The following is a 26148-nucleotide window of genomic DNA, read 5'->3' on the forward strand; positions in this document are numbered from 1 at the left end:
CCCCGTGAAGGAAGAAAGGACCAAGTTCTGACCCACTGAATCAGTGGCTGTCAGAGAAATTTATATGGATATACACCAATGGCCTTGGCCTTGTACCTAATCAAATATTCAACAAGCAAAATGTTATTGGCTCATTTCAAGAGAGGAGAAGTTTCACGGAGATTTCTAGTGAAGTTCCCTGAAGTCTTAAACAATGATAGGATCATATAAGTAGGCAAAGGCAAGAAGATAATGGACGGACATTAGAATGGGTGATGAGTACTTTAAAATAGAAGCACATATATGTAGAAATAATTGGAAACACAATATATTCCTTCTTTTTTTTTTTTTTTTGGGTTTTCTTTATTCCACTTTCTGCTTTTGGTTGTTGAATGTTCTTTGTTGCGACTTGAAAGTTCGAAAAAGAGGTTTTTAATTGACATTATGGGACTGTAAATTGTAGTAGGACTCAATGCGTTATTTCAATAATAATTGTGTTAGTTTAATGTGAGAGTAAAGAACGCACAGGGGTTTTTCTTTTTTTTCTTTTGGCACTAAAAGTAGAACAGTAAAATGAAAGGTCGGTGGCTGTTCTGGTTTCTGTCCGTCTCGTGATTCTTTTCGTAAGAGTTGGAGTATGGACCATATATGACTACTTTTGCCATTGTAATTTTCCCCTTTTTGGTAGAAAAATAGGATAACTTTTCATTGATAATCAACTGAATCCGGCACCAGAAATGGCAATACAGAAACAGGAGGATAATCCAACCGGTAACTTTGATTTGAAAATACAACAATCATTGTAGTGGAGTATTTCTTTTTTTTTTTTTTTTAAACTAAAGGTCCTCAGTTGTAGTAATGGGCTTGAGATTTTTCACAAGAGACAGGAATAAGAAAAGTCACCGCTAATTTAATCCAAATGGCAATGATTGTTTGTATTATTATTTCTCCTCCTTTTGGGATAGTTTTAAACCACCTTTGGCTTTGATTCATTCACCGGAATCACTTTTGTCATTTTGCTTATTCTAATCCGATGCCTTGTAGCTAATTGCGCATGGACATTAAGGAGTGCTTGAAAAGATGTAAGAATTTTTACACATACAAGTGAAATCGTCAGGATCAATTATTTTGCAAGGAACAGTTGCTATTGGAGCCTTTTGAGGAAAGCAAATGTTTATACTCCATTTGTTGCACGTAAGCTAACCTTAAAAAAAATCTTATGTTTTGTACAAATCTTAAGATAAATTAAGATGGATTTATGCACAAATCTTAGCATTCATGCGCTGAGTATTATTGTGAGTGACGAGGAGAGAATTCATATTTCACTGAACATGTAAGAATTGATCCAACTTGTACAGTTACTGTTTTGTTTAATAAAATTTCTATCGTTTCGAGAGGAAAACAAAAAAAAAAAAAAAAAAGAAGTTGGGTAGTTGTCCATGTTTGTGGAGGAGCACATAAGTTGCTCCAGATACCAGCCAACCATATCAAGAAAGATAGAAGAAAAGAAGGAAAAAAAAAAAAAAAAAGAACCAATGGGACTTCAACCATATTTAATTTAGCCACTACGTCAATGTCTCACTTTAATAGCAATTGACTCTCTTATTAAAAGGTTATTGTCTGATAAATTTTGCATGCCTTCGTAAAAGTTATTGTCAATCCATTCACCTCTAAACAGACAATATGCAACTGTCCGAAGTTGTGAAGAGAGAAAAAAAAAAAAAAAAGAATCTTTGGGTATTTTCTTATTCTTGCTCTGAAATTTTCAACTTTTCTTCTTCTTAGCAGCATGAATTTCTTCTTTATCTATTTTAGGCGTGAATACCGACTGATGTTCAAGTTTCATTCAAGTCTTTCGTTCGCTAGTTATCCTCTCACTCTTTGCTTTGAAACTTTCAACCTTTCTCTTACAATGGCGGCATCTTCTTCAGTGCAGCAAAAACAAGGCCAATTATTATTAGTTGGTGTCTTGCCTTTCGTGACGAAGGATTCTAGTGATAATCTTAAAAAGCATATGGTGCTAAGCATGAACCATTTCATAGTTTTACATTCCAAAATCAGTGTTTAATAAATAAGATCCACACAACAAATACTAACCAATCTAACAACTTCAATTTCAGCTATATATACCTGTGTTTACGCATGGTCAAGTATCAATCAAGAAAACGATTGCAATTGGTTCTTTTTATTTCTTTCCTTATCTCTTTGTTTGGCTTTTCTATCTCATCTTGAATAGTATCCATGCAAGAAAACAGAAAATTTCATGTGCTTCGGTCCCTTGGCGTTGTGTAGAACAGAATAAATAAGAAAGAAAGGGCGCAGATGAAAAGTAAGTGTAAATGATGGCCCCATTTGTTGCTAACTGATCCAATGATCACAACCAACACCAAAGTTACAAGCAAACGCCAAAAAAGGTCAATTAAAACTAGGTTGGCTAAATTGACACATGGCTAAAGAAAAAAGAAGCCCCCCCTTGCCAGATTGTCCCCTTTCCTTTCTATTTTTTTTTTTTTTTCGGAGACAACAATTGTAGTATATACTAATCTATCCTATACTAGAAGAAAATGAGGTGGACCTAAGAAGTTCCAAAAGTAACCCAAAAGGGATTGAATCACCGTCAGATCAAACGAATGCACTACGCATCCGTTTGGATTTTTAAAGCAAATCCACGTTATGATGTGGTAATTAACCTTGACCCCCACCCCACCAAGCCTTAAAAGGCTTGATGGTGGCCTTCCTTTCTATTGGAAAAAGCCGTTATCAAAACTTGAAAAATTTAAAAAAAAAAAAGAAACGAAAAAGAAAATGCCAGCTTTCATCCCCCCAAGGAAAATCTGCCATCATTCAGGATTCAGCTGCTTCTCCGCACAATAAGTTAGATAGCAGTCAGCTCATAGGGGGGTCTCCCCTGTCACTTGGTTTAAGCAAACATCACAAGTGATTTTCTGTGACATGTATCAGTCTTTCCAGAGCTAATAAATGCATGTCTTCTCCACCTTGTTAGCATGTTTTTCCAGCTCTAAGCAAAATTCAAAATCAGATTCTTGAATCTTAAAAAATTTTCCCTTTGGACAAATATAAAGAGCCTTTAAATCTCTGGTCCTGAAGTTATTCTCTTCTAGGTTCTTGGAATATACCCTCCCAAGAACAAGTTATAAATTACAAATTGGCTTGCAACATTTTATATCAAGCAATTCACAAATTGACTCTGCAGTGTGCAAATGCATTACCTACTCCAACATTCAAGTCCCCCCCCCCCCCACCATTGTACTTTGTCCACTTCGGACTGGAGACAGCCATAACTAAAATGTATGCTAATAAACTGTTTCCAGCAGCCCTTCACTGGACGGACCCAACGAGGAAGCAGTTAATTGAATTGTCACGCATGAAAATTCTACCCCACAAAAAAAAAATGAATGAAAAAAGAGGAAGAGGTGTTCCTGGTCAATGAACTTGTGGTGAAGCTATATAATGATCTGGGGACCATGCATGTAGGTGCCAATTGCCAAGAACGAGAGCAATAGAGATGCCTTATCCTTCAAAGGTGCAATGCAAACTCCCTTGCAGGATGAGTTATCAAGAGGTGGGGCAGAATCCAGTTCATGATTCGGAATTTTGAGAATGAGTACATAATTATGGTGCCTGGCATTCTAGCTCAAAGTATGGATCAAATAATTCAGCACAACAAACACTACATCAGGGTTGGATGGACCAGCAGAACATGCCTTCTGGCATATTTCTTCAACAGAATAGGCCACCAAGTCAGCTATCCAGCTGCATTCCTCAAGGCATGATTAAAGACACCAACAATGTAGTGGGTCAAAAGGTCCTACAATGCTTTCAACTTATTATTCATTCCCCTGTTAATTTGATTCTCACTTATGGAACAAAAAATGATTCTAGCATACAAGAACAGAAAAAAGAAGTTAGTCAGGTGAATTATGGGGAAAAATACTCCCACATTTCAGAAGATAGAGCAAATACACACATTAAGATCATATAAATAAGCCAAATAAAGAGGCTACTAAATGTGGTACAACTGAAAACATGTTTTCCTTTAACCCCATGCTAGGCACTAAGCCACTAAAACCTACTTGAGAGCCAAGATGAGAAAGCCTTGCTCACAGAGGACACCATTCTGTTTTCTCTAGTGCATCTGCATCTGGGAAAGGTAACAGATCATCGACAACAATCCCAACAAATAATGAGAAGAGGATAAGATTGACGGAATATCCCAGAGAGCACCAATCCCGTGAAAGTTGTACTTGAAAATGCACTTACTTCCTCACTACCTTGGTCCTATGGCACAAACTGAGGAAGCCTACCACAAATACACCTTCAATACAGCTGACATGAGGAGAATATAGTAGCACAGTTGCAAATCGCACGTGCTATCTCACTGTTTCGGGTTTTCAGGAAATTCATTCATTCATTCTTTCTTTCTTTTTTACGTTTAGTTGTCGCATTGCTGAACAAAGAAATACTAACAGTTTCAACACATCTCCAATGAAAATCCAACTCACAGCTTTAGCACTCCTAGAGCTTTCTTGAAGACAGAAACAGTCTCACATCAATCGCATCATTCCGCACCAAATCCAGTTTTAGGAGTTGAAGGGCTATTATTGAAGCAATCCAACTTTGGAGCAAACACTCCGTATGCATTTCTGTAAGCGAATATATTTTCAATGAAGACAACCGCTTGACAAAAATAGCCATAAAACACGGAGCTACAGATAGAACCAGCGACAACGAACTTTTTAACAGGAAAAAAAAAAAAAAGAAATACAGAGGAAGGGTGGGAATCCCAAGAAGTGTACAGGAGAGAACCTTATAATCAATACTAACATCCTTGTAGCATAACACAGAATGTTGGATACAATCATAAAAATCCTTCCCAGCCGTCAGCAGTACTTAAAGACTGTAAATAATCTTTCCGTAGCTCCCGGAACTAGTGCACCATCAATATTATGAAAAATCTAACTTCTGAAAGTAGACTTTTCACCATTACATTGTATAACAAGCTTTCATTTTCTTTCTTTCCTTTTTTTCCAGTAAACTAACTTCCTATTTTCCCTCTTCCTTGCCCCTAGGGACAATTTTGTTAATTATCAGAATTCAAAACATCAAGATAGACCAACAGAAATAAGCACCTTGGGTAGGAGAATAAGTACAAGCTTTAAAATCAAATGATCTGGTCCAATTCCACAAGGATGCTTCCTGAAAAATTTAAGCTACAATGCATCATGATTGTTTAGACCATGCTGATTGGATAAAAAATGACATTGCTGAAATGCGCCCCTTGGCTGCATGCAAAATTTTTGAGCTATTGAAACAGATGTTACGCACTCTGATCAGCAACTGACTGTCCTCCTAAAGAATCTAAAGATGCAGCCAGTGCTTACACCTCACTGTTCTTTCCTAGCTTTAGATCTGGCAGGCTTTGCTGGCTTAATTATGTTACCAAGGAGGATCAATGCTATCGGGAGAATGGTTCCAACATAGTACACACTCCCATATCCAGCAAGAGTTTCATGTAGGCTTAGCACCTGTCATATATTAGCAAGAAAGTAAAGTAAACTTGTATCCTTGGATGTACTTCATACGATAACAGCCCCTCTTCCCACTGAAACTGATAACATAAAAGAGAAAAGGTGAGGGACTCACCAAAAAACCAATACAGGAGTAGTTAAGAACCAGAAGAGTGTAAGCGAAGTTCAAGAATACTAAAATCTTCTTAAATAGGGCCGCACTCGTAGGTTGCTGCCATCTGTAAATGACTGCTCACAGACCAATAGATATTAGACATCCAGGCAAATGATGAAATACATTCCTAAGCACAATATGCCAAAGTAAAGACCATATTCATACCTCTTGAACCAGCAATAAACAAAGCAGACTGAACAAAGAAAATCATGTACCCAGGATACAATCCCTGCGACACAACAGATACATTTAATTATGTAATGAGGTGATATTCAGATTATTTATTATCTAAAAAAAGGGGGAAAATGAAAGGTCATATGGCTAGTGGACATGTTGCGTCTCAAGGGAAGGGAGAAGTATTATCACCAAAATTGGGGTAACAAAGATGCATTTGCTTTCAGATGGCAATAATACAAAGGATAATGCAATTAGGAAGAAAATGACCTGGGGACTATTATAAAAGAATATAAGCATCAAACACAGGTCATCATAACAGCCCGAGATCAGAGCATCAAAGATATAAAGGAATGTGGAAACACATATTAAATACAAATATAAATTGAAAACATGCCTTCTTCTCTTTATTGCATTTGACAAAGTTTCCATGATGTTAAACATGGTGATAATCAGGAAGCCAAGAACACAACCAAGACTTTATCCCATTCAATCTCACCCTTGTACATCAGCCCTTTACTTCTATTCTACCCTTTTTTGGTCATGCTCTTCCATAAGCAGCAAGACCACATATTAATTAAATTACTAACATTCCACTGTGGTTTTAGTCCATCTTTTCCTCCAGCCTGCAATTGTCGTCCTATAACTCTTTCCAACATTGCAACTTTTGATTATATGGAAACATCCGGATTTCCATATCAATTTGTTAAGTTATTTTCCAAAGATAACAACTATATTCTTTTCTTATATCACAATAAAATCAGTAAATAGGACCAAATGGATGGCACCAAAATGTGCTCCATGCAGCTCAAGAAACAACAACATATTGCATCGACCAATATTCCTGATTCAGGAAAGCCAAGTATATAGCCAAATCATAGAAGATGGCCAACACAAGCAATCAAGTTTTATTTGCCAGTACCCTACAGAATCATGTTGTTGAAATTGTTAGCATGCACAGGTTATCAAAACTAATTAGACCATGCAAGAAAAATAAGCTGCCCTTGTTCGATTCAGCTTTTCTGAAGCTGATTAGAAAAGGTGATCATCCAAAAGGTGAACTCCAAAAATTTGGAATTACGTTTCACTTTTAAAATTTCACCAACCTAAAAAGCTGTTTTCAAAACTAACTAGAAGACTGCTCCTCATAAATAGCCTTTCTGCATAAAATCGATTCTGTTACTCAGATGCTTTTAGCTTAAAAGAAACTATAATTAGCTGATTTTAAGAAACCAAGAAGCGAACCTGTATTTAGCTAATTAATATATATTTTACAATAAGGACCCATGCACCTGTTAGGAACATAAATGTTTAACTTCCATGAATACAACTACTACCAATTCCGATAGTGATATATGATCAGAAATATAATACTAAACTAATGAAACCATGTCTTCTCAAAAGAAAGGAAATGAAAGAAAAAAACTATAGCTCATACTTACATGCCATACAGCACTGACAGTTTGCGTAGCCAGCAACTGAAAGAAACCAGCTTTCTTACCATCCTGGACAAGCCGCTCATATACATCTAAAAAACAAAATGGAGATCAGGCACCAGTGTTGCTTCTAGCTTTGCTCCCAAATTTGTGTAATACAAGATGGAAAGCATGACATGCATGATAATATGAGCTTATACATAGAGGAATTAGCTTACGAGATGGATATCAAGCTCATAAATTTGGTTCTTGCAGCAGCGAGCAAAAGAGTAGTTCCTTAATACTTGTGACCTCTCCAGAGGTCTAATTACCGTGGCCTTGAAAAGTTATGTTCACTTAAAATGTTGTTGCATTTAACTCTAGTAAGGAGGAAAATTAACTCATTATATTCTTATCATTGATGAAGTTCCTTGACTCTCATAGATGGTATTGAAGCCGATAACATGAGGAACAAGAACAGTAATCTGCTCTCAAGCGAAGCAGATAGCTCAAATATCCAACTCAATTGCAGATGATAAGAGTGCATTTCTAAAATGTATCCATCAATCTCAACTAACCACATGATTCTTCATGACTAAAATTTAAGATATATCTACAATTTCAGCTCCAAACCCTTAGATAAAATAACTTTGTATATTAAGCATGTCTTCTTAAGTATCATAACCATGTAATTTATTAGATAAGCGCTACAAACTCCTTTCTCGATCTGGTTAAGTTAATAAAGTTCCAGATATAGTTATAAAGCCCTCCCTTTGATTTGCGCACTTCAAACCCCTTGCCAGCCTCCCAAAACCCCACGCCTCCTAAAATGCCCATGTAGATATATCATATGTCATATATGTCAAATGTGGGTCAACAGTAAGCCATAAGCTAGCTTTACTTCCACAACATAATACACAAGGTCTAGAAGAAAATTTAACTCACAATGCCTTAACCAGGTGCTGACTTGTATATTCCATACAAGTGGTAATTGAACTGCACTCTTGGCAAACTCAACACCCAATATGTCAACATTTTTGGCACGGTCCCATTTTGGCTTGGGAGGTGAAGAATCTGACCAGCCGCTGAACCCCAAACCAGAAATGATCATTGATGCCTCTGAAATTGACCAAATGAAATAATACTTCCACCGAGCAGTAAAGCCTGACATGTATTGATAGCTCAAGCGCTTCCAAAATCCCCATTCTTGGTATATTGGCTCACTAAATCGGGCAAGAGGGTAATGGGGAACCAAGTACAAATACAGGCCCATGCACATGGCAGCTTGGACAATAGCTCTAATTGTAGCTCCATAAGGTGATGGTGATCCTTTCTCTGAAGCCTTCCAGATCTACAAGACATAAAATTGTAGGCAAATACTGATCAAATTATAACTAAATAACAATGACGCAACTTGATTTGTTGGAGCATAGAGAAAAACTTAGCACACTTACCCCTTTCCTCTCTGTCCATTCAAGATAATCCTTCATTTCATAGACAGGACCAGCAAAATGACTACCGCAACAGAGACAATAACCAAAGTACTCTAAAAATGAAGGCAACTTTTCCAACCGATTTTTCTTCTGTGCCTCACGCAGATTTTCTTCTTTCAATGATCCATCACCGTAATTGATAACACATGAAATTATTTTCAAAGTGATCACCATTAAGGCTCCTGTCAAATGAGAAAATGAGTTTAATTGCTTAATCTCGCATTGCAAACTAAAAAATTCTGCCAAAATAACATCATAAGACTCAATAAGATTGCCCTGTTCTCTGTAGCTTAAAAATTCAAAGATCTTCTGCTTTCAGCTAATCTTAAGCTTAAAAAGAGAGCACATTCTAAAGAGCAATGCCTAAGGTGCTTTCAGAAACCGCTTTAACTTTCCAAAACTTGGACACGAAAGCATGTTACGAACAACTTTTACAAAATAACTCGTGTAATCTTTAATGATAGGAACCCCATAAACAAATGCTAAAGTTCACCAACATTAGCAACATAAGACATGTTCATGACTAAAACTTTGAGCTCAAAGCATTTCTGAGCTTCTTTCTTTTCCCTTTTTCCTGAAAGTAACTACCAACAACTCATGGTTGATATTCTTTTCGTCATTTGTACTAAGCACTGCTAACTAGCTATGTCCCTCAATGGTAAAGATACAATCTTTAAACAATGCAAACTAAAATAGGCCTTACCTGTAGCATCAATACCACCTTCCTTCCATGCATCACCACTCATATAATATACATGGCTAGACACGCATAATAAACAATCGTTAGTCTAAAAAATTGCAAACAGCAAGAAAATCAAAATTCACTACTAAAAGCATGCGAAGTTGTAACCTTTTCGTCCTCCGCTTAATCCCTCACTCAATTTTAGGCCAACATGGTTTCAAAAATTGATCCAACACGTCAACTTAAGCAAAACCCAAAATCAATTTTAAATAAATCCCAGCTCAAAAGGTGAACAGTTAATAAAAAGATCAAAACTTTGACAACCTGCATGCAATTGTTGCTAGAAAAAATAAAATAAGAAGAGCTTACCATCCAATGAGGTAACCAAAGGCTACGAAAAATGTGATGATCCCACAATGTTTCCGGCTGATGACCATGGAAGCGTAGCCCAGAAGCATGGGGACCAAGAAGTGAAGGTTCGACGAGAACCCAAACGACAGATATGACAAAACGGCGCCGGTGACGGCGGCGTAGAGGTGTCTTCCGGTGACCCCAGGAACAAACCGGTGGAGGAAGCTCACAGGAATGGTGGCAACGAAGCACAATAAGAATCGGAGCACCGGCACTGAAACTCCGATCGCCGACGCCATGCTTTCCATCTCCGGGAGCTCCATCACGGGATCCGAAACGGGTCAAGTTCGATCCTTCGTTTCTTCTGACCGCTGGGGATTGCGGAGGGGAATGGGTTACACCTTACACGATGGGACGAAAGAAAATTAAGTTGAAGTCACAAGTGAGAGAGGATCTGATGTCGGGTCCACTTGTACGTCTTGGTGGGAACTTGAGAGATGGTACCAAAGCAAAGTATTGGCTTGAGTTTATTTATTGGAGAATGGAGAGGAGAAGAAAGGAGGTGGGGTCTTGAGTTTTCGAGGGATTGTGGAGATTTACCAATCGTTTGGTAAATCAGGTTGTTGCCCTTAGATGGACCGGGGATTGCTCATGCCTGGCCATAGCAGTGGTCCAGGTTGTTTTGGGGATGGCATTGTAGCATTCTGGATGGGCAGGCAGTTTAGCTGCCTTGTGGATTTTTTTTTTCTTTTTGTTTATATCTAAATAAGGAAAATGGTTCTTCCTTCAGTTTACCAAAGTTCACTTAGCACTCGACTACTAGATTCAGTTTACAAGTCGGATCCTTGAGTCATCAACTCGTGTTCTATAGAAGAGATAATCCAAGCATGTCTTGTAATTGCATCCAATGTCAAATTTCGGATGAAATTGGGATTTTTTCCATTTTAGAAGACAGAAACGAGCCAAGTTGGTCGCATGGTCAGGTGGTTTTCTGAGCCCTTTTTAAGCAAAGATTTTGGTAGACTAACTTCTTCACCTTTCTGTCCATGAAAACTCTCTCTGATTCTCAGAACAGACGGGTTCTTTTTCAGCGCCCAGTCCAGCAGCAGCTATCCACTCAAAAAAACAAATATGACTCATCTCCATATTAAGAAGATTTTTTTTTTTTATATCAAAGTTTGAATGAACACACACTCCTTTCGTTTGTTGTGAGGAAAGGGTCCGTTCGTGTAAATTGAGACAACTTGTATCGATGTCCAAATCAAGAATATGGTCGGATCAGAATCATCAGATACGTGTCATGCGTAACACATGAACCTGATTTTTCTCGAGCGGAATAGATTTGTGAATGCTGCTATATATTACTCATATTCACTTACGCAAGAGAAAAGGGCTGGCTGAAGTCATTTTATTCCCATTGTATCCCGTACGTCTTGCTAAAAAGAAAAGAAAAGAAAAGAAAATGTTTGCTGGGTTAGGTGAACCTAGAAATTATCGAACAGATTATTGAATCCGACAAGCAAATTATTGCAATGCACCTGCTAAGCGAAACAAATGAAGAAGGCGTGAAAAGAACTAGGAACGAGACACATTAATCACGTGTGAAAGAACTAGGTACAAGTACAACAAAACTCCTGCCACACGTTGTGAATATGCTTTGGTTGCAGTTGTCACTCTCGTATTCAACGAACAGCTCCATTGGGAAAAGGAAAAATCAGGAGGAATTCAATCTTATCTGACCAGTGACCACTTCACCCGAAATTCGTACATTCATGACTCGCGAGCAAGTGAGGTTGCCTGTGCAGTAAATGCTTCCCCTTCGAGTATAGTACAGTATTTCTTATGCTCATTTATCATCTAGAATCAGAGTTGGTAGTTGATCCAAATTGAAACTGCTCCCGAGTAAGATCTTTGGTTGAGTTGGTGAACAAAACTGTTTTCATTCAATTTTCACTCAACCTAGTTGGCAAACAAGTTCAATATTGAAACTACTGCCGACTAAGATTTTGATCGAGTTGGTGAACAAAATTGTTTTCATTCAATTTTCACTCCATCTAGTTGGCAAACAAATTCAATAGTTTCTGCTGTCAGATTTAAAATTCAAATCTTATACTTGACAGTTAGGAATCGAAATGTTGTGAGGAGGGGCGTGAAAAGAGTTTCCTCTTTTTCATATATAGAGGGTGTGTGTCTATATATATATATATATATATAGGGTGTGTGTCTCTATATATATATCTATATACACAGACACACACATTCAATAGTTTCCCTCTTTTTTTATTCAAAGTGTGGGGAAGGATGGGAGGATAAAATATATATATATATCCATTCAATAGTTTCCTCCTTTTTTATTCTATTAGAGTGAGATTGGTAATTGAAGCAGAAAATGAAAGAAACTAAACACTTGATATTATGCATAATTGAGAAGATATAAGGAATTCTTTCTACTCAAAAATTTCATTCTCTTTTTCATTGTACCAAACATATTATTATCCCCCCTCTTTGTAATAGAAATTTTACAAACATTGAAAGAATTCCTTCCAAAGCGTTGGGCCGTATGAACGTTTTTTAATTCCCGTAAAAAATTGAGGTATTGGGCTTATATGGGCCACTTCGTAAACACAACGACTTTGTTCGTCCACAACTTCCGAACTCTGATTAAAATGCTGGCCTCGTGCAAAAAGGTTTGGTCCGAAATTTCAGCCCAACCATTGACAAGAAACCCATCACAAATACGGCGTCGTTTGTTGATGAACTATTGCCTCTTCTTCATGCGCGGCGCAAAAGAAACATCGATGGATTGGGCAAAATTATCGCTTCTCTGAAACCTCTAAACCCTAACTTCTATTTTTATCCCCTATCCACTTCTTTTTGTTTTTTCTTTGAATAGTGCTGGATTTTCAGTTCCTAGTTACTGAATTCTACTAGAAATTAAAATGACAAAACCGGATTTAGCAGTCGCGACGTCAACCAAAATCAAGTTCGACGATAGCGATGATGATCACGATTCTACCTCCGAGGATGTATGTATAGCTTCCTGATTTCAGATACGTATATCTTTCCATTCTTTGAAATTGTGTAAATAATACTATTGAATAAATTGAAGGAAGGGGAAATAGAGAAGGAGTTGGCGGATGTGACGTTCGAGGAGCTGCAGCGAGCCAAGTCGGACGGGTCGGAGATGGTGTATAGGAAGTTCAAATCGGAGAATAAAGTCGGTGGCAGAGCGAATAAGAATAGGTTTAGTATTTTTTTGAAAATCTGTTTTTTTTTTTTTCGGTTAACTTTTTTTAATTCTTTTTGTATTCCATCCATTTTTAATGATTTTCTTTGCTGGAAAACCTGTGGCGTTAACTTTTGAAGGCCGATGGAAATGAGTAGTAAGAAGCGGGTTAGTAGATATAGAGAAGTCATCCAAGTTCCAAAGAAGGTGAGAAGCAAAGCTGAAATTTTGTACGAGTTTTTGTTACATTACTGATGGTTTTCCTTGTTTGGAGTAAAATTATCGGAGAAAGATACTTGTTGTTAGTCAAGGGATTACTCTCATACTTTGTGAAGGAAATGAGGGAATATATTCTCTATATGGGCAGTTGCATGCTAGGCATTCTACATTTTCAGCTGCAGCACACATTTATTTATTTATTTTGGGGCGGGGGTGGTGGGGAGCTTTTTGTCTTGTAGGTGGACCCCAAACCTGCTGCAGGTATTGCATCCTGCGGCAGTTTGCATTGTCGACTACCTAGCTTAATATCTCCCTTGTTGAGGAGCTTGTCTCATTTCCTAATTTGAAATTTGCTGCTTGTACCCATATAGGGATATCTTAATTTATCTACTTGACACAAAAGGGTATCATTTTGTGTGGAAATTCTTTTAGAGAGCCAATTTGATGTTTCCTGCAGTGAAATTATGGAAATTAAGAAAATCATATATGGTATATAGTTCTTTTGCCTGTTTTTCCCTTGTGTTGTCAAAATGATTGGAGATTGTATATGCATGAATTGTTAGTTTCAGTGGTTGGCCGGTCAATCTTTGATCAGTTGATTTTATCACATGGATATGGTACAGAGGTCTAATTTTACTTGTATATATCGCTGGACGCTTGTTATTTTCCAATAATCTGATTTATTGGAGTATAAGGAAGATCCTATTGGTTGCCTTTTTTGTTCAGGTTGTACGTGATCCTCGCTTTGAATCATTATGTGGCAGACTTGATGTTGAAGGGTAAGCATCCTCCTCTCTTTCCTTTCATATTGTTACCCTTTTTTGGCACTAATTAGGTTTTGATGATTTTATAAGATTGTAAACTTGTAGCCTTAAGTTGTATCCTGAGATATACGTAGAAGGTTTGAGTAGAACTAATGAAATTCATCATAATTCGCCTTTCTACAAAAAGGATCTTTTTCGAGGGAATTGAATTCACTATCTGATGAATAGAAAGAACTAAAGATGCTTATGGCAGGATGTATCAATTTCTTATTGGATGTATATGGAAAACTGAGCCTGAAAGTAAATTAAGAAAGCTACAAAGCTTAAAATCTAGGAAAAACCGAATATTTAATTCTTTTTTTCCAGTTTTATTCCAAGCAAGCTTCTTGATGAAGCTGAGAATATATTTGTCTTTCAGTTTTTTTATGCCAATCTGTCAGTCATAGCAAGACTTGGAGCAAGAGTAAGTGGGGTATATAGCTAATTGCATATGCTCTAGCACATTCACGTAATTGAAGATCCTTGTGGTGCAGAATAGGGGTGGGGCTCTCTAGTAATTTTTTTTTTTTTTTTGAGATGCCTTTTGTATGTCGCAGCTGAAAATTATGCTTGTGTCCATCATGACATGGTATTTTGCGTCATTCAGTCGAGAGATATTGCTAGGACTCAATTCTAGCTGGCCATAATAGTTTTCCCTTGAATATTATTTGGTTGGAAGCTACATCTGATATTAATGTTGGTGATATGGACTTGTTGCTTGCGTTCTTTTGAATAACAAACATCATATATGGATGTTGTAGGTTCAAGAAAAGATATGGTTTTCTCTATGAGAATGAGTTTCCTGGTGGAAAAGAGGTATATTTTGGATATTGGGAAACCATTGAATATCGGAATTTGCTTTGTTTAATTGCATTCGTCATTCTAGGCGCTAAAGATACAGCTGGAGAAATCAAGGGACCCAGAAGTTTTGGATTGTCTTAGTTCTCTTTCGACATATTTTGCACGGTGCATCAGTTTGTTAACAAAAATGCTTTACTTATTTCGTCTTTATTTTTGCTATATATTTTAGGATAAACAATTGAAGAGTGCAGTATCAAGACGCACTGACAGAGAAATTTTAGCTGAACACAAGAAGAAAGAGAGAGAAGCTGCAAAGCAAGGGAAAAAACCATACTATCTGAAAAAATGTATCTCCCCTTTCTCTGTCTCCCCCCTCATTACATACATGCATGCACAGATGCCATTACCCACCCACCCACTCTCTCATTGCCCATTTCAGAAATAAATAAGCATCTCCTTTTCTTTTCACTACCAACCTGATTTGTGACCGACGTAATTCTGTTTTTTTGTTGTAGCTGAAATACGAAAGGAAAAGCTTATTGACAAATACAAGGAACTGAAGGTACATGTCAAAAAAGTCTTTGATGAAATGACAGGTGTTTTGAATTATGACACGAGGAATTGAAAACCTAACCTATTTGTTATCTTTCAGGCATCTGGGAAGCTTGAATCTTTTATTGAGAAAAAGAGAAAAAGGAATGCTTCAAAAGACCACAGATACATGCCATATCGCCGTTTGGAAGGAGGAGACCAATAATTTAAAAATGTTATTGGAACAACAGAGCCTAGTATGTGATCTGATAGGCTTGAGAACTTTGCTATGCCTATTAAGGTTGCAGGAGGGGCGAGCATCAGTTGATGTTTTTGTTTTTGGCTCTTATTCGCTTGAAATAAGCTTTTTGTTGTATCGTAGTAGATTAGCTGTTTATAGCTAGCTTTGAACTTACATGTCATGAAAGAGCCCGGGGTGGCTTTTAAATCCAGAAACTGGCTCCAAGGCTGAACATCTTATATGTTCTTGACATCAAACTATTTTTTGCCATTCCAGCTTGGACTAAATCAGCATTGCCCATAATTTTTAATGTTCTTGCCCTCATTTTACGAACTGCACTTTTTTTTTTGGTTTCTGTAGGCTATAGATGTTGTTGAACAATTTCCTCCCATGTATTGCTCACCACTCAGTTTAGATTGGTGCAGGCTGGTTCTGCCTTAAAGTTTGATGTAATTATAAGTGGAGGATGTTCAAAGTGGAATATGGACGAAGAGTACTTGACCGGACCCATGTTAGGGAAATGTTACTAAACAGTAGTCTTTCTTTGGTTTACTTTTTGATCCAGGATACATGTAGACATTAACTTTATATATTTAAGGTGCCAAGTCAAATGAGATGAGGACATATGGATAAAGTAAATTTAAAGTAAGAATTCTTTACAGGTAGAGTATCTTATGGACAACAGTAAATCTTTTCAAGCATAAATAAAGTGTGAACATATTGATTCGGTTTGTTTGTTGGACGTACAAATTTGTCTCTGGGCATGGAACTTATCTTGGCCAACTTTCTTGAAGCAATTGACATAAACGAGCGAATTGCATCATGCTATGAGTTAAAAACTCATAAAAAGGTAATATGACGAAATAAATATTCATTGACAATATATGGAGGCTTTTTTGGTGGCTGAATACTAATTCATAAAAAAATAAATATTTTTTTTAAAATTAAATTCTAAAAATTTTTATTGAAAATCTACAAAACTTATTAATGAGCAAGTAGTATATTATATACCCCGGATCCGGAAGGACAGAGATTTAAGATTTATGACATCAGCCGTCCAATCGGAAGATGCGTTATAAATTTGTCCGACTCACACCGCATTAAGAACCTCCCAGTGCATTTGGCCTCCTATGTGACCGACGCGTGTCTTTATCAGTATCCTCCAAACCACTGTAAAGCATGGGCCCATCTACCGGCAATGGCCGGTCACACCAATCCTTCTTACTCATTCTCATTTTCCCTTCCCGCGCCTCTTATAAGACGACACTCCCAACGCTTACTCGGAGCAGTGGACTATGGAGTTATAGACACCTTGGCGCGTAACTCTCCAAACCTTTCAGTCTCTCAAGGTTAGCATTTACTTGTGATTTCTTTTTTCTTTTTTGGGGGGTTAATTCTTGTTTCTTGGTTCTTTTTAGTTTTTGCTTTGGATGATGGGAGAATGTAAAAACGTCAAACAACATTTTCTTGCAGTTACTTGATTGAGTTTTTCTTTCTTTCTTTCTTTCTTGTTTTTTGTTTTTTGGTTGATTAGGTAGAGAAATATTGAGCAAGAAATGAAGGTTTGGAATATGTTGTTTTTTAGAAAGATTTAAACGATTCGCTAAGAAGAAAATAATGGGTCGTACTTGGAATTGCGTTTTGGTGCAGGGTTAATGTATACAATGAAGGTGAGTTTGAAAATTTATTTTTTTTGGGGGAACTTTTTAGTTTCCTTGAAATAACGATGTGGGTTTTGCTTGTATGTGATAAGTGGTGCTGAGGAGGAATTTTGTCGTATTCCATTTCGGATAGGTATATAGGATTGCATGTGTTAATTGCGAGCTTTGCATTTTATAATCTTTTAATTTCTCTGCTTTTCATGTGATCTTTTAATTATTTTCTAATATGATCTTGTCTCGGGTGGGATGTCCTCGAGCATGTTATCGAAGAAAAAATTGATTTTTATTTTCTTGAAGGATTTTCCAGTAAGTCTTCAATTTCTGGTAAGTGGCCGTGATTATGTATTTATGTGTCTGGTTGATATGGCAATTTTTTGTAGTGCCTTTTTGCAAGTATCGTATTGGTTCATTGAGCTTGGGGTCATCATCAATCTGCATGCGTGTAGATGCATACCTGAATTCCAACCACCAATTGGCTATACCTGCTGCAGTACATAGTAAGGAAAATGATGTTTTTCTCAAGTCTTCAAGTGCTAGCATTTCACATAGAAAAGAAGTTGTGGGCACTTTGCCAGGAGACTCGCCGCTTTCAATAGTTGAAATAGCAGAATTGAATGCAAATATGGCCTCCAGGAACGAAAATCCAACTAGTCTTGGCAAAGCTCTGAATACAGTTGACATAAATTCTTTGCATGCTGATACCAACTTGTTGCCTAGTGGAGCATTTTTGGACAAGACTGGCAATGCCAACATGGAGCCTTACCTTAACTTACTCTCTTCACTGGTGCCATTCTCATCCAGAAATTTAAGCGGTTTACCATTGGAAGCTTCTCCTGTGTGCCATCAAAATACTCTTGTGGATCAAAGCAACCAACAAGGGCATAAAAGGCGGAAATTACACCAAACGGCAGGCTCTACTACTCTCATTGAACCTAAAACACAAAGCCACCTTCATTCACTTCCTATTGGGATACAACAGGAACCTAATACTCTGAAACAGGCATTGAACAATTCTAGTATGAATTTAAATCCAGCTTATTCATTACAGCAACAAGCGGTTCAATGCCTACTATCAAGGAATGACATTGATCAATTGCAAGATAATAGTCCACAGCTGAAGGCATTAATCCAGCATCAATTGCAGAATCAATTTCTACATCAGATTCTGCATTCTAGTCCAAACTCGCTCGGAGCTCATTCCCCCCAGTCAGGACAGCAGATGAAGAATCAGTTGCCATATCGGGCCACTCATCAAACTTCTTCCATTCAGTCCACCGGTGATGGGATTTGTTCCCAAAGATTGACTCAATATATACATCATCTGTTGCATCGACCAAAGGTTGTTATTCCAAATGAGTTTCTTGCTCATTTATTTTATTAAGGAAGTTGTTTGGCATTCTACAAATCCTTCTCCTCATGCATCCTCAAGAACATGTATCATATCTTTCGTTTTCCATTTCACTGATTGTCTTTCTGAAGCTTGATGGGGCTAAGTTTGATATCATCGTTTGCAGGATAACAGTATTGTCTACTGGAGGAAATTTGTGTTAGAGTTCTATGCTCCTGGAGCTAAAGAAAGATGGTGTTTATCTTCATATGAAAATGTTGGGAAAAATGTTCTTGGTGTTCTTTCCTTGGGGACTATGGTCAGTATCCATACAATACATGCAATCTGCCTTTAGGCTGACAAATTAACTTCAATGGTTCTCTGTACTCAATTTATGTCAATTTCATGCTTATCCATCAGATAGCTTCTTTTAGAAAATTTTGCATATTGTGCTTCTTAAGTTTTTTGCTGCTTATTTTGCTTCTCAGGATAGCTGGTGCTGTGACATATGTGGTACAAAATCAGGAAAAGGGTTTGGTAAGCAAACTAGTTGTGCATTTGTAGCCCCAATTTGAAATAGTGAACAGAAAAATGTTCTATGGACCTCACTATTCTGTTGTGCTGCAATGAAAAATTATTTGTATTTTACTTTTGTCTTTCAGTCATTCCCTTGACCTGTTCATTGCAAATGTTCATTCACTTAGAAACCTAGCATTTGCTTTAGTGAGTAGAATGTGCAGTTTATGATTCCTCTTTACTTGTTCTTTTCTCGATTGGCAGAGGCAAGTTTTGAGATACTCCCCAGGCTTTGCAAAATGAAATTCGAGAGTGGTACTCTTGAGGAAATTCTCTTTCTTGAGTTTCCTCGAGAGTGTAGGCTTTCTTCTGGCATAATGATGTTAGAATATGGGAAAGCGATACAAGAGAGCATATACGAACAATTCCGTGTTGTCCGAGAGGGTAAACTTCGTGTTATTTTTAGACACGACTTGAAGGTGAGCTACTTTTCATTATGCAAAAGGCTGCTAAGCTGGATTTCCATTTCTAATTTCATTTGATGATCATCTTCAGATATTATCCTGGGAATTCTGTGCACACCATCATGAAGAATATGTGCCCCGTCGATTAGTTGCACCCCAGGTATGAAATTCTGTCAGATAGTCGCAAGATTTTCCTAACCTTGCTATTTTACACGTGCATGGAAGAAGCTTTCTTCATTTTCTGGGACAAATAAAACTGATTTCAAAGACTTTTCTGTACACACTGAGGCTGCAATTAGCAAAGAGAAACACTAACCGAAGCAGCTGAAAAATTGTAGGGGTCTCCACCAAATTGAAGTGTTAAGTGTAGGATATCAGTATTTTGCAATTTGCTTGCTTACTATAGGATAAGAGTTTGCTTTAAAGGCTTTGTCTACCTTTAATTTTGTTTTTCAAGCATTGATCTGATAAACATGGAAAATGATTTGTAAATAAGAGAAAGATATTAGCATCTAGTTCTTGCATAATGAGCTTTAAACAAAAATCTATGCCATTTTTCAGGTTAATCAGTTAGTCTATGCTGCTCATAAATATCAATGCTCCCATGGCAATCCTGCACCTCGTAGGGTCCCAGCCGCGGAAGTGCAAGGAAATTGCAATATGTAAGTACAACATGTTGACTTATTTATACTAAAATCCAAGTGTTTCTATCTTGGAACAAATTTGGCAAAGTTGCATCTGGTAAAAGGAAACCTAACCGATCCTGCTCCCCCACTGAACCCCATCCTTGGGTTGACCAAAAAGGAAAAAAATAACTCAAAAGAAGAATACATACATAAGCATACCATTCACATAGAAGGATAAGAACAAAAGAGAGAATCTCAGAGCACCGCCAGATATATTTGAATGAGGGATGTACTCTGCGATTTCTTAATGTGCTGCAGCATTGTTTAGAATCCATGAACCTATTTATGATTGATGAAATGCTGGAATTGTGAACATACAAACATGAAGAGACCATATGGTGTTGGGACTTTTTTTTTTTCTTTTTCAACGTGCGACTTGTTTGTGCTTTAGCTATCTTTTAAGATATTTTGTTGATAATAATCAATGCATGAAATAGTAGTCATAATTCTGGGAGTGAACTAGTAAGTTTAAGAATATTGCATATTATAAGAGGCTACTACATGCTTTGGTGTTTGCAGTTGATGAGCCTCTCTGAGATGGTTGTGTTTCTGTGTCCCTTTGTTTATTTGTGAATAACACATTTTGCTTTGTATTGAGCATTTTACAAATATGGGAACAACTGTTAAGAGCGCTCAAACACCTTCCCAACTGTTAAGAGGGCTCAAACACCTTCCTTTGTCTAGGTTTCTTAAATCTGTGCATCAACTAGCAAAGCATTTGGATTTACCAATTCTGAATGACTTGGGATTTTCTAAAAGACACGTCAGATGCTTTCAGGTTTGACATTTCTTTGGTTTAGACCGAGATCTGTGAGTGAATTGCTTTGTTTCTTAATGTTTTATTTCTCATTGTGTGCTTTGATTCCCATCAACAGATCATTGATGTTGTCAACAGCATGAAAGATCTCATGGATTTTAGCATTAAAAGAAGAATTGGACCAATTGGTATGCACATGATACTATCCTAAGCATTTTTTTTTTGGCTAGGTTGTATCTCAATATAACTGCAGGCTTCCTATCCATTTTGTGGTGAGGTTTGGGGGGAGTTGTAAAGTACAGTCATTTAAGGGGAGATAAAGTATCCTAATAACTGAAACCAGCTTTGATAGTCCAATCTCTGCGTCCCTAGAGCTGTTGCATTTTGTAGTACTTGTTACAATCATGTTTCCTTTCAAGGCATATCTTGTTATCAGCTGTCCATTTGTCATTGTTAATGCAATCTTTCTTCTGTAGAGAGCTTGCAGACTTATCCTCATGCAGGCACCAAGACAGATATGTGGAGAAATGTACAGAATGTGAAGCAGGAAACATTGAAGCAAGGGAGCTGTCAGGACATGCAGACAGATGGGATTAGGTCAATGGCCATGCATCTTGGTCCTGAAATCCACCATAGTGACGCCCATATGACCGGTGGAGTTTTGTCTGGCTCAGGAGATGTGGGATCTATGTTGGCTCATTACCATCAGAAAACAGCATGGGGAAATATATTAAACACAAAAGGAAGTACTACAGAGACAGAGCAGTCATGCTTGATTGGCAATTTTAGCCAAAGAGCTACATCTTCTCCATTTCTGCGTCAGTCCAATAATCCTGCACCACTTGACAACTCAATGCTCAGTAGGTTGCCCAGTGCACGGACTTATGAAGCAATTAGTGACATAAAGAAACAGATGATAGATAAGTGGCTTCAGGAGATGGTGGCTGAGAGCAGAGCCAAAGGGCTGCAGAATACACCTGGAAAGCAGGACCAAGCCTTGCATGAGTTCAACGCAAATATCCTCAGTGGCTTGCCTACTACTGCCAGGGTTAGAGGTACAGCGAGGCCAGGTTTTGGTTATGGTACAGATGCTGCCCCAGCACAGGCAAATCTTTTGGCTGATGTCCCAGGGAGCGGTGGCATATCTAGGACTACGTCCAATATTAATACTCTCAAAATTAGTGGCAGCAACCCGAGTCCTGCAATCAAAAGAGAACCAGACCTTCCGGAGGTTCCTGAAGCTTTTATGGGTGGTCAGTTCTCGAAAAAGTGACTTGTAGCTATGCATATGGAAAGCTCATACTCATCGAGGGAAATTCATGATAGAAACCTTTGTGGAGTACAAATTTTGTAAATGTGGTTTCATAACTTTGAAGTTTATGACATATCTTAACTGTTGGTCCGAAGTGAATCAAACCTGAATATAGTAATACCCATCTTTTTCAACCTGAGGCTGGAGCTAAATGTCTGGTTGTTGACATTCTTTTTAACTGCTTTTGTTTTATTTTATTTTTGTCAAATTCTGATGAATTTTCTTGTTAAGTTTAGATTACTAGGAAAATGATTGCTTTGGCTGAAATATCAGCAGCAGCCTGCAAAGGAGAACTTGGATTATGATATGAGCAGCGTTCCGGCCTCTGCGGATGGTGAATGGCAGCAAGCGTCCGATGTTCTACATGGTTTGATGCACATAGCATTGGTAATTCTCTATACTTGCACGCTCTGCAAAAACAGAGGATCCTAAGAAGCGAATGTCTTCGATAATTCCTCTCTTGTGATTTGCTTTTTGGGTACAAAAGGAGCATTTTTGCTGATTTTGAGACATAAAGCAGAGTATATAAGCTGCCAGGGTGAATTAACAATCATTTGCTTGAAGATGAAATGCGACCTACCAGGACGAGGGGTCTTTTTTGTGTTTCTGCGATACCCATTGGAGCGAATATCTCGATGGTTCTTCCGTCATATATATGTTTTTTCCCAAGCAAGTAATTCATCTAAGTCTGTGCCAGTCCAATGGAGACAAATGCTAGGATGACTTCCTTGACTCGTTACATGATACGTTGAGATAAAGGGATCTACCGACGCCAGAATCCAACATATGTTCACTGCTCTAGATCCCTTAGTTTACTCCACCGGAAGTTCATATGCACCGAAACAAGTAATGCTAGAAATCAGTGCCTGGATTCCAAGCGTCCGGCACTTCTGAGTTCTGACACCACATTTTTAGGCTGAAAAAACTCCCAAATATAAAGTAACCTTCGGCTTAGCTTCGGGTGGAGTTGTTAGCACAAGTGACAGACGAACCATTTAAATCCACAGCTGTAAGAGATCCCAAATCTCATTCATCCACAACATACGGGTAAATAATGCTCGAACGGGGGTGATGGTACTTTATTTAAATTACAGGAAATCTAACATCAGAAACTTGTCAAGCTCGGAAAATCAAATCCACTCATTTATCTCATCCACAATTTTGATCTCTTAGAAGACCAAGTCATATTTATTGGATAGACAGAAAGGACTCTGCTAAATAGACAGGCAAGCTCCTTCTCAGGCGCTTGAAGTGATTTACAAAGATAAACACAAAAATGCCAAGGTATTAATATGCACATTACCTTGGCTACTTAGGACTCTATTGGCTGCCATATAGGCTGAATCTAGGACGACTACAATCTAAATTACCAAGAGGGTTACTGCATTTAAAAAAGGCTTAACCTCTCCTTGAACTCAGAGGGCTACTGCATTTGACAAAGCTTTAACCTCTCCTTGAATTCACTAGGATATACAAACACGGAGTCCACACAAAGACCACCTTTTGTGTGTGTGCAATCAATCTGTGTCATTGAAAACTTGACCTTCATTGATGTGCTAGGATCAACAACAGCAAAATCTCCCGCATGGTAGTAGATCCATCTTCCTGGTTCATTGATATAGCACTGTGTTGTGCCCTGCTGACCATCTGAAGTAGAAAGTTGGAACCTTACTGGCTTTTTATCCCAACCATGAACATGCTCGGTGTTACAAACCCGACGACCAAATCGCTTCGAAGTACGTCCTAATTGCAGCCGGAAAAAAAGGCTATATGACCCTGCTGGAAAGGGAAACTCAACTTCTCCATCAACTTCAAGCCACCAGATTTGCTGGAGATATGCAACTGAACGGAATCTATAACAAACGGACGTGGTTAGGCGGTAACAATTGGGTAGTGTAGCCTAAAACTAATAAGAAAGAACCATGAAGAAGTACATAGATCTCATGAGCCGCTAGACCCTTGTAAAAACAAAATTTTGAAATTAAATACTAAGTATGATACACTTCATCATTAAGTAAAATCAGCACGAAGAAAGTGCTTATTACTTACAATCCATGGTAATGGAGATCAGAACATCAAGCCTAAAGAAGGTGAAAAAGTCAACACGACTCAGCCTCTGCAGCTAACTAAAGCATCTTTTTTCCTTGAAATGTTCTCATCATTCCTTTAGTAGATTATACAATAGCAAGATCTCCAATCATTATAAAGTGAAGTTTAGGTCCTGGTATAATGCTAAGAGCCAACTAGCAAAATCGAGTATGTATACAAAGAAGGACATTTAGGAGCTGAAGTTTATGTACTTCATTCAAATAAGACTTGTCAAACCATGTAGGGGAGAGAGGATAGGGTTGGGTGGTAAGATAGGGGAGAGAGGAACTGTAAGTAGAAGGTCCTTTCAATACCTCCCAGTTACCAAAAAAAAAGTCTTGTCAAACCATGTAGACAGAATCAGACTTGAAGTCCAAGACAAGATTGCAGTGCATATGTACCCAAACATCGGCTATTAATATTGCAGAGCATATGTACCCGAAAACCACATAAAACAATGAGAAATCACATGCTTGCAGAGCAACACTAAAAGATGATAAAACTAACACGGAAAGGGGGGAAAAATGAAGCAAAGAACCTTTTACTGGGAGGATTTCAACCAAAAAATGCCGAGCAGATAGTTGAAGTTCGATCAGCTGATTTTAAAAAGATGCATCAAGAAATTGTACAAACTTCAACTTCTGCTATAAGAACAACACGCGAACAAAAATTCCAGATTCTCACCTTGATTCTTCGGTCTGCAAACGACTCCAGTATCTCCTATCATCAATGCCTGTTATGGCCAGCCCATTTGAAGAAATTGACAAACAAAACTTTCCACTACTTTTATCCAACCAGACCTTCTGCACAAAAAATACATCAAGATCAATAACACAAGACAATATTTCATGTAATCTTGATTCCACAAATTATATCACAAAAAATCCTCTCTTGGGATAATAACACACAAACAAGGGAAAACCAAATAAAGAACCAATTTGTTTTTATCATTTCTATGTTTTTTTTTTTTTTTTTTGACTAAAGATCAATACCAGCTCAAAATAAAAAGCCCAGAAAACCAACAAACAAATACATAGGCTTCATAACAAATTCTTGTACAACAATAGACATGGAACCCAAATTAATTTAAAATAAAAGAGAAGAAAGTTGCTTGAGAAAGATCGAACCTTGGTGCCACCATCGAAAGATTTGGGTCTACAGAGCCTTGAATAAATGTCCCTTTTACACAAATTCTTAGGAAAATCATCACAACCCTGTTTCCAACCATCATCTGCAACTCTATCAATAACAGAACCATAATTGAGAGGCAACTTTGATTCCCAAACAAAATCAGCAGAAGAAGCCCCCCTAAAAGCCCTGTTCAACATTGCAAGCTTACAGATCTCTGGAGGGTCCAAGTACAAAAGAACAGACGCCACACAACTCTCAGGCAAGTCCCCTAAGCCTAGCTTTGATGCTGGAGCTGCAGGGGTGTTTGTGCTTGAAAATAACATGGAAAAAGCAGCGCCCATCAATCAAGAATTTAGCCCCCAGATTGAATTTTTCTTTTCTGTTTTTTGCTGATTTTCTCTGCTGGTATTTCAGCTAGATCAATTGATTTTAGGTCTGCGGAATTTTAAGGGATGCACAGGATATATAAGAAAGTGGAGACAGAAATTTGGAAGGGAAATGGGACGAAGGAAGACAAATTGTGTCAGACCGCCAGTTAGATATACATGGTGACGATGCAAGGGAATTGCATATGACTTATTCTACTTG

General features: G+C 37.8%; 4 protein-coding genes across 5 annotated transcripts; 2 read left to right on the top strand and 2 right to left on the bottom strand.

Annotated features, from left to right (window-relative positions):
• Positions 1–5135: 5135 nt before the first annotated feature.
• On the bottom strand, positions 5136–10358 carry LOC113706956 (lysophospholipid acyltransferase 1). The gene is made up of 8 exons (XM_027229053.2): positions 9816–10358; positions 9468–9523; positions 8726–8946; positions 8217–8622; positions 7299–7384; positions 5848–5911; positions 5644–5756; positions 5136–5525 (listed from the first exon to the last, which is right to left on the bottom strand). The coding sequence occupies exons 1-8, from the start codon at positions 10118–10120 to the stop codon at positions 5385–5387; spliced, it is 1392 nt and encodes a 463-aa protein (XP_027084854.1). The 5' UTR covers positions 10121–10358; the 3' UTR covers positions 5136–5384.
• A 2227-nt stretch (positions 10359–12585) lies between these two features.
• Positions 12586–15928, top strand: LOC113707475 (uncharacterized). The gene is made up of 8 exons (XM_027229821.2): positions 12586–12823; positions 12907–13040; positions 13164–13230; positions 13969–14021; positions 14807–14861; positions 15076–15193; positions 15362–15408; positions 15499–15928. Exons 1-8 carry the CDS (start codon positions 12737–12739, stop codon positions 15601–15603), a joined length of 666 nt encoding a protein of 221 aa, XP_027085622.1. The 5' UTR covers positions 12586–12736; the 3' UTR covers positions 15604–15928.
• Positions 15929–16789: 861 nt separating this feature from the next.
• On the top strand, positions 16790–22475 carry LOC140013901 (probable transcriptional regulator SLK3). The gene is made up of 10 exons (XM_072064139.1): positions 16790–16967; positions 17660–18618; positions 18794–18925; positions 19095–19143; positions 19387–19601; positions 19678–19746; positions 20148–20248; positions 20957–21050; positions 21148–21217; positions 21506–22475. Exons 1-10 carry the CDS (start codon positions 16817–16819, stop codon positions 22300–22302), a joined length of 2637 nt encoding a protein of 878 aa, XP_071920240.1. The 5' UTR covers positions 16790–16816; the 3' UTR covers positions 22303–22475.
• Positions 22476–23454: 979 nt separating this feature from the next.
• On the bottom strand, positions 23455–26148 carry LOC113705623 (F-box protein PP2-A13). Of its 2 annotated transcripts, none has more exons than XM_027227535.2 (3): positions 25557–26148; positions 25114–25232; positions 23455–24194 (listed from the first exon to the last, which is right to left on the bottom strand). In XM_027227535.2, exons 1-3 carry the CDS (start codon positions 25899–25901, stop codon positions 23765–23767), a joined length of 894 nt encoding a protein of 297 aa, XP_027083336.1. In that variant the 5' UTR covers positions 25902–26148; the 3' UTR covers positions 23455–23764. The 2 variants fall into 2 exon arrangements, with proteins under 2 accessions (XP_027083336.1, XP_027083337.1); XM_027227536.2 differs by having other exon boundaries at positions 23665–24194; positions 25114–25229; positions 25557–26046.

This window comes from Coffea arabica, chromosome 8c (genome assembly GCF_036785885.1).
Source record: "Coffea arabica cultivar ET-39 chromosome 8c, Coffea Arabica ET-39 HiFi, whole genome shotgun sequence".
In the NCBI taxonomy this organism is placed as follows: domain Eukaryota; kingdom Viridiplantae; phylum Streptophyta; class Magnoliopsida; order Gentianales; family Rubiaceae; genus Coffea; species Coffea arabica.